This window comes from Pan troglodytes, chromosome 3 (assembly GCF_028858775.2).
Source record: "Pan troglodytes isolate AG18354 chromosome 3, NHGRI_mPanTro3-v2.0_pri, whole genome shotgun sequence".
Taxonomy (NCBI): Eukaryota; Metazoa; Chordata; class Mammalia; order Primates; family Hominidae; genus Pan; species Pan troglodytes.
This window is the reverse complement of record NC_072401.2, coordinates 73,981,983-73,996,698: the sequence shown is the minus strand read 5'-3', so window position 1 is coordinate 73,996,698 and position 14,716 is coordinate 73,981,983. Positions and strand designations below refer to the sequence as shown.

At 36.5% G+C, this 14,716-nt stretch overlaps 1 protein-coding gene across 25 annotated transcripts in view; it reads left to right on the top strand.

The window, feature by feature from the left end:
* Nucleotides 1–328: 328 nt before the first annotated feature.
* The window catches only part of EXOC1 (exocyst complex component 1), a 51,544-nt gene continuing 37,156 nt past the window's right edge, over nucleotides 329–14,716 (top strand). For 8 of the 25 annotated variants that reach the window (XM_009447873.5, XM_009447872.5, XM_063808875.1 and 5 more), the window contains exons 1-5: nucleotides 381–602; nucleotides 5,116–5,249; nucleotides 7,221–7,351; nucleotides 11,043–11,202; nucleotides 13,689–13,709. In XM_009447873.5, the coding sequence (XP_009446148.1) occupies nucleotides 5,126–5,249; nucleotides 7,221–7,351; nucleotides 11,043–11,202; nucleotides 13,689–13,709 (436 nt within the window). In that variant the 5' untranslated portion in view covers nucleotides 381–602; nucleotides 5,116–5,125. Of the gene's footprint in view, nucleotides 762–1,048; nucleotides 1,193–5,115; nucleotides 5,250–7,220; nucleotides 7,352–11,042; nucleotides 11,203–13,688; nucleotides 13,710–14,716 lie in introns of all 25 variants that reach the window. The other 17 variants (XM_054683122.2, XM_526621.9, XM_054683121.2 and 14 more) reach the window with 9 other exon arrangements.

Below are 14,716 nucleotides of genomic sequence, written 5' to 3'. Positions count from 1 at the left end.
AGATATTAAAAGTACTGATGTCTGGGTCCCACCCGCAGAGATTCTGATTTAACTCATTTAAGCTCTCCAAGGTTTAAGTAGCAAAGATCTAGAGTTAATAGAGCTTTACATATGAAAAAAGAAAACATTTAATCGAATTTCTTCTTAAATGAATTGCTGCAAATATCTGAATAAATAACTCTTAATCCCCAACTCCCAAGTCAGTTTCTGTGCCACAAAGGCCCCGCCCCTGCCCTTCCCTGACACGCCCCTCCAATGAGGCCTTGTTCCACCTGGCCACGCCCGTCGGTTGGCGCTCCGCCCCTGCCCTTCCCTGACACGCCCCTCCAATGAGGCCTTGTTCCGCCTGGCCACGCCCGTCGGTTGGCGCCCCGCCCCTCCGCGTCTATTGGTCGCTCCCTTTTTCCCCGGTCGCTTCTTCTTCCTTCTCTACGGGGTCAACTTCCGGCGCGGAGTTTGTCACATGCCCGGATATAGGAAGTGTTGGGGGAAGGGCCGCTTCCCGTTCAACGCTTTATTGAGGGGCGCATCCTAGTGGCCCCCATCCGGTCTCCGTTTTGGAAGACCTGCCTCGGCACAGCCAGGCTCAGTCCGGCCTTGCGGTAAGCCTTCGGCCGCGGCTGCCCGGTAGTCCCGGCGGCGGCGGCGGACAGACGAGCTGACAGGCACCAGGGTCTAAGGCGGCTCCTCAGTCCGGCTGCTGTCTCCACGCCTGGGGCCGGGCACCGCTCCTTCTTACCTTCCTTTCCCCGTTTGTCCCGGTAAGACGAAGTTTGGTCAGAGCATTCTCCAGCCCCTTGTCCTCGGGTCTAGGAGAATGCGGAGCTGGGAGGGCAGTCCTCACGCGCCCCATTACGGTTCCGCCCATCGGAACCAGATTTTCTTTGTGCAAAATGACCCTGATCGTAAGCTCTTTGGCGTGGACCAGGAGAGGAGAGCGTGACTGTGCCTTCCTCTTTGTCCAAATTCACATCCCGGCTCCCCAACCCCAACTCCCCCCCACCCCCCGCCAAATCTCTTAAGTGTATTTCTCTATTTCCTTGCACAGTTTTATCTTCTAGATGACAATGCTTCATGCACTGATATATCTCAGCAGCATACAGGGCCCAGTGCACACGGGCACTCACGCTGACCGGCTATTTGTCACACAGTGTAGTGGTCCAACTGAGCTGAAGGAAACAACCAGTACAGAGTAAGCAGTGGCTGGCTGCCTTTGGAACGTGGTCAGACATGGGTTCTCAGACCTGGAGAATAATTTTAGAGGACCTCTAGGGATTTATTTACTGACTTTCAGAAAAGTACCGTAAAGACTGAAGAGTTAATCACTCGACTCTTAGGATGTAAATGCCATAGAAACACCCGGCTTCAGGTCTTCATAAACATATCTGTCATGTTGACTACTGTAACCTAGAATAGTGTCTGCCACCTAATAAGCATGAGTATTTGCTGAATGAATGAAGAGTCACATACTGCTTTTCATTATGGCTAACTCCTTTATGAGGTATGCCCAATCCTGTCTTGTTTTGCCGCTTACTGTACACTCAGTTGCTTTTAGCCAGAGAAGGAGTATGTGGTAAACGTTGGTCCCTATTATTCATTTGACCAGTTTTTACTATTCAGTTCTAATTACCTTAAAAGATATTTAAGTATCCACTAAACACAAAACTATGATGAACATCCCTCCCTTCTTTAAGAGAATTCTTGAGATAGAGAAGCGTATGATTTAATGAGCCCATTAGATGGCAAATGCTTGATTTGTTTAGCAAATGCAGTAAGTGCTGTAGAAATTTCGAGGAGAGATCACTTTGGATTAAGATCTTCATTGAATCAACTTCATGTAAACCATGAAGTGTAATTAGGGTTCGGATAGGGCGGAGATGATATTCCTTACATGGAAAGTACCAAAGTGAAGATTTGATGTCCAAAATGAACAGAGTGCTTGGAGTGGAATGTTTTTGAGAACATTAGGAAAACGTTGAGTAAAAGCGTGATGTGATACAAACTGTCTTTTAAAATTATCTTGCTGTTCAGGGTTGTGGGACCTTGCAAAGAGATAACCAGATTTTGTAGGGTTAAGTAAAGTTGATATGAACCTGGGTCAGTATATTTGCAGTGCGAAAAGAGAGGAATAAATTACATGTAGATGGGGGAAATCGCAGAATGTGGTAGCAGATTTCATGTTGATAAGGGAATAGGGAAGCAAATATGGTAGATTTTGAACCTGGACATTTGCTTATAGATGTGAAAGTTAGAAAAGGGGAATCTTGGAGGAGCTATAGCTGTCATGTTAGTGAATTTAAGCATTTGTTAAATGCCTAGTTTGCCAAGCTCTAGGAATACAAAGATGATTAAGACATGGTCCTACTTTTAATAGGGGATAAAATACAGCTAGCTAGAAAATACAATTCATAAATGCCGTATTTATGAAGTAGAGGGGAAGTGTTAGAGAGGTAGAAATTACTCTTTGCGTGGGGCGGCGGCAGGGAGGGGGCTACTTTACAGAAAAGATGACATTTTAGCACAATCTTGAGGGATGAATTGTAATTTCCTAGGGAGAAGAGAATTCTAGGAAAAGAAGATTGCATGAACAAAAGCCCAGAGATAGAAAAGTAAACTGGCCAGTGCCATTGTGGCTTGGGCTTAGGAAGAAATATAAAATAGTGTCTGGGCCCTACAACATATTAAGGGATTAGCAGCATGGACACTCTATAATAGGCCAAAAGGAGGATAGGTTGGGTGAAGGTGTGGAGAGATGGAGAAGCAAGCAATTGGGGAAAATTGTATTTCATGGCTTTTATATCCTCTGCAAGGTAGATTGTTAAGTCATTTGCAGAGAGGGAGGAGGCTAACCGCTAGACCTGGAAACTGAAGGAGAGTAATAAGGATTTACAACAATAGTCATGGGGAACAGAAAAAGGAATCATCAAATGAGGGATTAATTGCCGAGCAGCATTGAAAGTCTAACTTTCACTGGATGTAGATATTTGTAATGCACGCAATGAGCGTGGATATGTGGCTTTTGAAAGTGGCATCTGGTAGTCCAAGAGAAGTGAAGAAAATAATACAGTTTATGGAGATTGATAAAAACAAGATCAGCTGGTCTACAAACAGGGTGAAATAATTGTAGGGGATAGTTTAGGTATAGGGAAATGAGCACTGTCTCCAGGCTAGGTTGGAAAAGAAGTAAACTTGGAGAGGCCAGATTAACAGAACAGAAAGAAGGGCAGTGTCAGAAGACTAGAGGCCGAGATGAAGTGGAAGTGGGAAGATGTGAATTTTATGAGAAAAGCAATTTTTGGAATTGGAGCAGAGATAGAAGTTTTACAGATTGAGTAAAATATTGGAAAGACTGGGTTTACAAAATAGTCATTGTGCTATAAAAATACGTTGTAAATCATTTATTTAAAAATCATGATTTCTTCATTTTCCCATAGAAAGAAATAGTGTTTTAGAAGTTAGTGTCCTAGGCAAGCTCACATGTATGAAATACTACACATTTGCATTGAAAAATTGTAATACATATCCACACAAATATGTATATGAAAAATAAAATAGAGATTTAAAATTATTTTAAGTTGATGTTTGAAAAGATGCTGAGTTAGATAAGAAAAAGGAGATAAGTGGAAACCTATTTTTATAACAGTTTTATTGACATTACGTATCATAAAATTTACCCTTTTCAATTGTATAATTGAGTGATTTTCGGCATATTCACAAGGTTGTATAACCATCATTACTATCTAGTTGAAAGACATTGTCATCACCCCAAAAAAGAAACTCCATACCCATTAACAGTCAATCCTCCTTTCCACCTTCCCTTCCAGCTCCCGAAAACCACTTATATTTCTGTATCTATGGATTTTCCTACTCTGGATATGTCATATAAATGGAATCATACAATATGTGGTCTTTTGTGGCTGACTCCTTTCACTTAGCGTAATCTTTTCAAGATTCATCAATATATTTTAGCATGTTTCATTACTTCATTTCCTTTTTTTTTTTTTTTTTTTTTTTTTTTGAGACAGAGTCTCCCTCTGTCGCCCAGGCTGTAGTGCAGTGGAGCAGTCTCGGCTCACTGCAAGCTCCGCCTCCCGAGTTCATACCATTCTCCTGCCTCAGCCTCTCCGAGTAGCTGGGACTACAGGCGCCCACCACCATGCCCGGCTAATTTTTTTGTATTTTTAGTAGAGACGGGGTTTCACCGTGGTCTCGATCTCCTGACCTCGTGATCCGCCCGCCTCGGCCTCCCAAAGTGCTGGGATTACAAGCGTGAGCCACTGCGCCCGGCCCTTTGTTTTTTTTGCAGCCAAATAATAATCCATTGTATGGATATACCACATTTTGTTTATATATCATTTGATGGACATTTCTGTTATTTCTATTTTTTGGCTATTGCAAATAGTGCTACCATGAACATTCATGTACAAATTTTTGTGTGGACATATGTTTTCAGTTCTGCTGGGAGTGGAATTGTTGGATTATAAGGTAGCCCATGTTTCACTTTATGAGGAGTCACCAAGCTGTTTTCCAAAGTGGCTGCACCATTTTACAATCCCACCAGCAATGTATGAGAGTTGTTTCCTCTCATCTTCACCAACACTTGTTATTTTCTATCGTTTTTATTTTAACCACCCTCATGGGTGTAAAGTGGTTGATACCTCATTGCGGTTTTGATTTGCATTTCCCTAGTGGCCAGTGATGTTAAGCATGTTTTCATATGCTTATTGGCCATTTTTATATCTTTGGAAAAATGTCTGTTCAGGTCTTTTATTCAATTTTTAATTGGGTTATTTGTCCTTTTATTGTTGTAAGGGTTCTTTTTGTAGAAAACTATATTAAAAGATTGAGCAGTGGGTTGAAGATTTTTTTCTTAAATCTTGTGTGTGTGTGTATACTTGGTGAGCATTTCCAAACATTTTAGAGTTTGATAACACTGGTTCTCTAATTTTATTTCCAAACTTACAGCTTTGTATTTTTGTGATATAGGTATATTCATATATTAAATCATTTTTCCTAGGCTTGTTAACCAAAAATTATTTTCAAATCATAAATTCAGAAGTATAAGATGGAATGATGTTGAGGGTGAGCTTAATATCTATACTCCACATTTTTCAGCTGAGGAAAGATGACAGCAATCAAGCATGCATTACAAAGAGACATTTTTACACCAAATGATGAACGCCTGCTGAGCATTGTGAATGTCTGCAAAGCAGGAAAAAAGAAAAAGAACTGTTTTTTATGTGCCACAGGTGGGTATTTAGTAAGAAAGAGTACTTGTTTTGTATCCTTTTATTATTTAGAAGATATTTCCTCTTTGTTTTGAATATCCTCATTGTCTCTGTAATTGGAAAAATTGTTGGGTCAACACATTCCTAGTTAACACTTGGCTTTGACAGGCTGTTAATTGTTGCCAATCTGGTGGCAGTGAAATAGTATCTCATTGTGGTTTTAAATTATATTTCCCTATAATGATCAGATTGAGCATCTTCTCATGAATTTCTTAGTCATTTCATTCTGTTGTGTATGAAATTTACCTGTTTAAGCCTTTTACTCATTTTTCTGTTGTGTTGCTTGTCCTTTTACTGATTTGTACAAGTTCTTTCTATAATCTGGGTATCAACCTTTTGTTGGTTGTATGCATCCCAGTTAGTGGCTTGTCTTTTCACTTTTTATGATGCCTTTTAATGAAATTTATAATTTAAACTAAATGAAATTAATTAATCCTTTATGGCTTTCCCTTTTGGTGTCTTAAAAGATCCTTCCCTGTATCTTTTGTGCAGTCATAAAAATATTTTCCTAAATTCTTAAAGTTTTATAATTTTGCCTTTTACAGTTTAGTCTTAGTTCACCTGTGTCGACATCTGTCATGGTGTGTGTGAGCATTTCTGGTTGTCGTCTTATATGTTATTTTTATCTTGTTTTTGTTCTTTATTCCACCTAAATTTTAGAAACAACTTGTCAAGTTTCAGACTTTGTTGGGATTTTGATTGGAATTGTTTTGAACCTATAGTTCAATTTGGAGAGAACTTGCATTTTTATTGTATTGAATCTTTGTGTCCATGAACATGGTACAGTTCTCTATTTATCTAGGTGTTTTTTAACTTTATAAGTTTCATCATTTTCTCTAAAGGTTTGGCATGTATATTCTTGGATTTACTCCTGGGTATTGGTTTATTCTTAGATTTTATTTGATAGTCATGAAAGCGCTTATTAACATTAATACATTTTAAAATCATATATTGTTAGAATTCTACAATGAATTGTTGGTGTTTTATATGGATGTCTATCAGTCTTGCCAAACTTTCTTATTAATTCTAATTATTTGTAGACTTTTTGAAAGTAGTGATATTTTTCTTCCTTCCTTTATAGTTTTTATATCTTTTATTTTTGTTGGTTTAGTTTCCTAGTTAGGACTATCAATACAGTCTCCATCTCAAGGAGAATGACTTCATTTTTAAGCATGGTATTTGGTATAGGGTTTTTATAGCTATACTTTACAGTGTTAAGTAAGTTCCCTTCTATTCCTGGTTTCTTACACTTTTTAAAAAAATCATGAATGGGAGTTGAATTTTATCAACGGCTTTTTCATGTCATTGATATTATCATAAAATTTTCTTCCTTGTTAGTGTAGTATATAATTGTGCTTGGTTTTTCAAATGATAAATTGACTTTTTAGAATGACCTCACTCATTCGTAATGTATTTGTATTAGGCCATTCTTGCATTCCTATAAAGAAATTCTTAGGCCAGGAGCAGTGGCTCATGCCTGTAATTCCAGCACTTAGGGAAGCTGAGGTGGGCAGATCGCTGGAGCCCAGGAGTTTAATTAAGACCAGCCTGGGCAACATAGTAAGAACTTTATATATAAATATATTGTTGCTCTTTGAAATGGTATTTTGCTCTTTCAAGCCTCGCAGACTTTACTTGTGTCAATCATTCTTTAGATTTTTACCTTATACTTTTCTTTAAAACTGGTCTGAATTAATTTATTATTAATATATCATTCCTTTATTTTTCAAGGAATCTCCTCTGATCTTCTAGTCTGACTTAGATGCTTCTATTAGGATTCTGTGCTTTCCTCAGTCATAGCACTTGTTGCAAAGTATTACACCTCTTTTAGTATCAGCTACTAGGCACCTGAAAGCTATACTTGCAATGAGTGAATGAAGAATGAGTGAAAGGGGTAATATTTCTAATAAAAGTGTGTGTTTTACTCAACAGTGACAACTGAACGCCCTGTGCAGGTTAAGGTGGTCAAAGTCAAGAAATCCGATAAGGGAGATTTCTACAAAAGGCAGATTGCATGGGCCCTTCGAGATCTTGCTGTGGTAGATGCCAAAGATGCTATCAAAGTAGGTTTTTCTCAGTTCTTTGACCTGTGTTCAGAAAGCATCTTTCATTTTATAACATGGTATTACGTATTCTAAAATGATCTAAAAACAAATTAATATATATGTTTGTTTTCTTATTTTTTTGCTTTTTTTAAGCTATAATTATGTTTGTGCACAAGCTACATAAACTAGAGCAAAATTACCTTGACTGTATACATTTCTGTGTTTAGATTAAGTATAATTTGTATAAAATCTATACATAGTATGAATTTTAAAGTGGTGTGTCATGAGTTTTTTTGCTTGTTTGTTTGTTTGTTTAATCAAAATCATGTAACCAAAGTGATCCTTCCTTAGTCTTCATGAGTAAACATAGAATCACCAGCTGGGGCAGCCAGACTGGCCTTTTGAGGCCACCATGGCTTTGATGTTTGTGGATCAAAAAAAAAAAAGAAATGATAGTGGGTTACATATCTTATTTTAAGGAATGTAAATAATAAGATCTATGAAGATATAAACTTACACGTTATAGATAAACCACACTCAAACTCCAAGAAAGGTGATTAATGTGATAATCACATTAAAGGACCACCTATGTTCCTGACAGTTCAAAGCTTTTCACTGCAATACCCTTTTTTCAAAGCAATCAAGTTGGCCTCCTTTGATTAAATTAGGTGCTTCCTGCCCCTGGCCCTCTCTCACTCTGCCCTTCATCTTTCTCTGCGGCCCTAACACACCTCCATAGCACAAGGGAATACTTTGTACCACAACTACTTGTATGTCGATGGGACGAACATAATAGCAAGGCTTATACTAGTGAAACTACAGGTGCTTTTTGACTCTACAAATCTCATACATTTACTAAAAAGGCACAAAGTAAAAACAACAAAAAACAAAAAAACTGCCTGTGTAAAGCAATCTGATAAAATAAAATTCTGATTTTACCCTTACTTTGGTACAAACCTCCAAGGATCAAAAATCTGGACAAAATGACAGGTAGTTGAGTTGGGTGCAAAAAAAAATGAAGTAAGAACAATTTGAGGAGAGCCCTCTATATCTGTATAATTCAGATTTCTTCCAAATGTAAATCATGCCTTTTCTTTAAGTATTCTAGGCTTACTGGCCCTTTGTTTTATCCCTAAGGAGCACCCAATGCTTAGAAAAATGTGAAATGTAGAAACAGGATTTGACAGAAATTTAGAAAGATGGAGATTGGAAAGAAAATTATAATGGGATGTTTAAAAATAATTTAGGCCAGGCGTGGTGGCTCAGGCCTGTAATCCTAACACTTTGGGAGGCCGAGGCTGGTGGATTGCCTGAGCTCAGGAGTTCAAGACCAGCCTGGGTAACACGGTGAAACCCTGTCTCTACTAAAATACAAAAAATTAGCCGGGCGTGGCAGCACGCGCCTGTAGTCCCAGCTACTTGGGAGGCTGAGGCAAGAGAATTGCTTGAACCTGAGAGGCAGAGGTTGCAGTGAGCCGAGATTGCGCCACTGCACTCCAGCCTGGGCAACAGAGTGAGACTCTGTCTCCACAAAAAAAAAAAAAAAAAAAAAAAACTTTTATAAGTAATTTTTATTACCATGGGGAGGAATCAAGAGTGGAAACTTTTCTGGTTGTTTTCTGTTAAGACAAAACACTTTAAGGGTTTTTAAAACTGCACCTTTATTAAAAAACATTTTTCCCTTCAGTAGTTTTGCACTTCGTAACCCTGTTGACTTGCATAATTCAGTAACATTGCTGAATGCTTATTTGAATGCATTCCCACAGCTGATGCCTCTTGCCAACTTGCTTAATGGATTTTTTTTTTTTTTTTTTTGCATTTTATGTAGGCACCTTGGTGTGTGTATGCTATATATGGATATAAAACATAAAATTTTTATACATAACTTAACATTAGCCATTTAGTATCACACATTGATTTGTGAGTGTTGCCACTGGAGCACTCAGCTTCTTTTATGGTATTATGGGAAATATTCCCAGGGAAGAGATTATTTCCCATCAAGTTTCATATTAGTTGCCAATACTCTTGTTGTATTTTTTTGTCAGTAATAATGCAATTACCTTTTCATTGTAAATGCAGGTTTTAAATTTTTGACGCTTCAATTCTGTTTATTAAGCTATAAATTGAACGAATTAGTAGTTCCATGCTGCTGTAATATGATTGTTGTACCAAAGGTCAAGTCCTGATTCCTGAGATACTCCAGTTCTTCACAGTGAAAGTCTGATATAACTTCCCTTACTTTAATGTATTTACATTTCCCCCAAATAACACTTTAAATGAATCAAATATATTATTATTCTTTTACCCTGTAGAACATTAAGAATATTTGAGCCTATTTTTTAATTCCTTGGATGTGAAGTATACATCCATAAGTTTGTTTGTTTGTTTGCTTGTTTGTTTTGAGACAGGGTCTCACTCTGTCACTCAGGCTGGAGTGCGGTGGCACAATCTTGGCTCACTGCAGCCTCCACCTTCTGGGCTCAAGCCATCCTCCCACCTTAGCCTCCTGAGTAGCTGGGACTACACGTACATGCCACTACACCCGGCTAATTTTTGTGTTTTTTGTAGAGAAGTGTTTTGCCATGTTGCCCAGGCCAGTCTCAAATTCCTGGGTTCAAGCAATCTACCCACCTCGGCCTCCCAAAGTGCTAGGATTACAGGCGTGAGCTACCAAGCCCAGCCTGTTTTTTTATATAATAGTCAAGTAGTTCTATTCGTTCAAGGGAGAAATATTAGCCTGATGTGGATTATTGCTGTAACGTGGCTTAAGAGACTTGAAGAAACTATAGTGTAATTCTCTCAGATTGGTTGAGCTTCTTTATCACATGAAAGAATGTTAGGCCAGGAACAGGGCTCATGCCTGTAATGCCAGCACTTTGGGAGGCCGAAGCAGGAGGATCAACTGGATAACCTGGGGAGATCTTGTCTCTACAAGAACATTTTAAAAATTAGGCATGCTGGTATGTGTCCATGTCCCCAGCTACTCAGGAGGCTGAGGTTGAGAGGATTGCCTGAGCCCAGGAGGTGGAGGCTGCAGTGAACCATGATTGCACCACTGCATTGTAGCCTTGGCAACAAAGTGAGACCCTGTCTCAAAAAAATAAAGAACTTTGAGACCTAGCAGCACTTTTAGCTTTCAAGATATCTTTAATCATTCCTTATTTTCAAAATAGAAAATAATTAGGGGCAATCTCTGCTTTTCACCTCACTTGTTCTTAGAAAGTACACCAGGATATACATTGCATTTTTCTCAAGTTTTATACTTAGAAGATGTAGTCCTTATTAGGGAGTTAGTGTCCAATTACAGTTTCAAATAGTAGTACATTATTAAAGAAAATGTATAACTAAAACTCTATAGGCAATTTAAAAAGAAAAATTAGGTCCATGTCAAAGCTAGAGACCATTGTCATCTTACTGATGAGGAAGCTAAGCCACAAAGCCATTAATGCATCCTATACTTCTACTCACAGACCTAAAGGGCATAGGAAGAAAATGACCACAACAGTATGTTGTTTTTTCATCCAGCTTCTTTGGGGTGGTAAACTTTTTGCTATAAATTGAATTCTCCAAACTCTTCCTTTCCAGTTGCTTAGCTGATTTTTAATACCCTTCATTTTCCAAAAACAGCATAAATTCCTATGCAGATTTTACATTAACAATGTAAAAGGATGTGATCAAAAATAATATCTTTTGTATATTTTTATTTTAGGAAAATCCTGAATTTGATTTACACTTTGAAAAAATATATAAATGGGTTGCCAGCAGCACTGCTGAAAAGAATGCATTTATTTCATGCATTTGGAAATTGAATCAGCGATATCTCCGGAAGAAAATTGATTTTGTCAATGTTAGCTCACAGCTTTTGGAAGGTAAAGTTAAATAAAAATGTATATGTAAAATCAATTATATGTTTAAGTGAATATATAATTTGACATCATTCAAATTAATTAGAATACTGAATTATCTTATCGCAAAAGAACTTTAAAATAATTTTTCTTATTGCAGAAATTATGCTTGTTTATTGTAGAATATTAATACATTATGATAAATAAATAAAAACCACTTATTCTTCAGCAATAACTACTGTTAGCACTTTGTTAGATATTCGTCTAGTCTTTTTGCTATGCATAAACACCTTTTTAAGATAAAGAAATTTACGTTATGTTTTCTAACATACTTTTTCATATAATGTATCATGAACATTTTTCATGTTATTGAATACTTACCCCAACATTATTTTCAGTAGCACCATAGTGTTCCATTATATGGATATACCATGTTTATTTAACTAATCATTTATTTTTTAATTTTCCAATCTTTGCTTCTTTTAAACAGCTCTGGGATAAATATCCTTGTAGCAGTATTTTTGTACAGAGGGTAGATGTAGCGGTTAAGAACATAGCTCTGAAGTCAGACTTCTTGGGTTCAAATCCTGGCTTTGCCACTAACTAGCTATATGACTTTGCATTGATACTTACTCTCTATGTTTCAGTTTCCCTTATCTCAGAACTAGAGATAATAATAGTATCTACTTCATAGGGTTGTTATGAGGATTAAATTACTTAATATATGAACATAGTAAGAACAGTGCCAGGTACATAGTAAGTGCTCAGTAAATATTAGCTATTATTATGTTACCAGTATAAAATCCTTAGACATGAAGATTATTAGAATATTTTTGATCAGTATATCTTCAGGAATGTTACTATGCATCATTTTGTGTTACAAGACAAAAACTCTACCATTAATTAGTGAAAATATGAGATTTTCTCTACTTTTAAAATTTCTTTCCTAAAGATATAAGCATTGTAAGATAGCACTTAGTAATTAGTGAGCCTGCTGCTGATTTTAGGCTTGATGCTTGGCACTGGCAGAAACAAGTCACATATGTCAGCCACCAGTAGTGCTGGTCTTATGTAGGAATCCCCAGGGTTGCCATCTCACCAACACTAGTCCCCAACGTCTTGGTAATTGAGTGTGTTAAGGGAATGACCTTCAAGAAATTTATGGTGACTTTTCATGCCTTGAATCGTGGTTTAATTTGCTTCGAATGGCTTTTATTTTTTTACCATTTCAGGGTTGAACATTCTGATGAGTCAGTGATTCAGTGATTCACAAGCTTGCTGTTCTGTCTTCAAATATTATGCATTTCCAGATGTTATTTATTGTGTAAGATGATTTTAAACCAGTATATTTCAGGACAGTCATATAGAAAAATACATACCCTACCTGGATCTGCCTCATTAAGAAATACTACCAAAATCAGTGAGAAGAGTATTACTGTTTTTGAAAATGAAGTGTCTAACTTAAAAAAAAAAAAAAAGGGCATTCAATTTTTCAGGCCATAAAACAAGAGTATAGACATGTTCATGTATATAAACATTAACCCTAACTGAGATCGATTTTAAGAATACTGAGAAGATCCTTAAGGGTCTCATTTTGAAAATCACTTGCTATACGTCAGTAACTCTTGCTTTGGTTTAGTGGAGTTCAGGGAATAGCTTCATTAATGTCTACAAACTTGTTTTATGGGCCTTGAAATCACAGCCTTTAATTCCCATTAAAAAAAAAGTCTCTAAGTTTTGAGTGATGTTAGAAAACAAATAAAAAATTATTACCACCCCAGTTTAAGAGCTCAATAATTAAGTAAGACTATTTTGATTATAAATGGTAGCAGTGGCAACTTGGTAGTTTTTATTGTTGACAATTGAATATGTAAGTTAAATAATGGGGCTCCTCAGCAGAATAAGGTTTGTAAAAGAGGACTTTTCAGCAGTTGAAGTAGATTGAAGTTTTTATTTGGCCTTTTCTTTCATTCTTTTACTTGCAACCAGCTTTTTAAAAAAGAATCTTTGACTTGAATCCTTAAATGCTGGCTTGAACTGTTATTTTGTGTGATTTTTTACTTGCCTCAATCTTGTCCTTTCTAACCATGTTTTGTGACTAATCCTCTGTGAGGGAGTGTCTGGGTAAAGCTTTTGGGCCTTGAGTAACATAACTAGGCTACATGCATGAGTCACAACTGACCTAAATATAATCCCCAGGAAATGATTAGTTTCCCAGTTTTCTCCTCTAAAGGTTAGTTAGTACTGTTTCTTAAAAGACTAAGAGAAATTAGAAAGATAAATATATTTGTAGTCACTATCAGAAAGTGAATAAGAAAAATGAACATGGCAAATTTAGCTTCTTATGGATCTTTCCACTTGGTAGTTGATTTGGCTGTCTTTTGAACTTTAACGTGAAGTTCAAATGAGATATGGGTAGTATTTTAAAAATTTAAGCCTGTTTACTTTTCTACCCAGCTAATATTCTTTGCTTACTTTCCTCTGCTTTTTTCATACTTTTTACTCTCCAGAACTGCCTAAAGTTACAGAAGGTGCGTAACACCTTTTCTTCTTCTATTCCATATGTTTTTATTAGTTGCCTTTGTTATATACCATTGGTTGTATGTTTTATGAAACGATGTACTGGGACAAATTTATTTTAAAAAGCTACATAGTAATAAAATTAATGATAGTATTTATTATTGGCTTTCAAAGGACATATCATTAGAAAATACTTCTGAAGCAGTTAATTATAATCGTGTAAAATATTTGTTTAAGTCTACTTGTGTAAGGACCTGTACAGAATGATTTGGGCAGTCCCTGCCCCCTAGTGGCTAATAAGCTGTCACACATGACAGTTGAACTTTTTCGCAGTGAATTAAATGGACTCATTGAAAGGACAAGGAGATCGGTAATATCTCTCTAAAGAACTTATATACTAAAATCTGTAATTGCCTGTACCAAAAGTTTTAGTCTTCCTTTTGTTCTGGGACAAATGAACGTATTTCAGGTCATGCTGAATGTAAATATTCATTTTCCTATAAAATATTGAATACTAAATGCATCCAGAGTTTGTGATTTAAATCATGCCCCATTAAGTCTGTGAAATTGCTAACTTTATTTGAGTGATAAAACAACATCTTAGGAGTTAAAAATGATTTCTTTCATTTTACCTCCTAACCTCAAACTTTATTATACAGTGCTCACATGCTAGTGTATTTCCTCAAAAAAAAAAAAAAAAATGAACTGAAACATCTAGAAAGCATTTCAGATTTGACCTCTTGGTCTTTTGTTATAAAGCATGAAGCCTGTTTAACTTTTTATAATTTCAAACAGCCATGTTGTTGTTGCTCTTACATTAGAGTTATTGAGAAAGCTGTAACTTATCTTTAGAAATGTTATCAATGCATGTGAAATTTTTTTAAGCAAAGAAATGGAAAATTCAGTTAATATTCTAGTGACCAAAATAAATTATGGATTATAGATGCATTTTTCATTTTAATTAAAAAGTATTTGGCAAAAATATACATACTGAAGATGAAAGTAACAAAAGTAACAA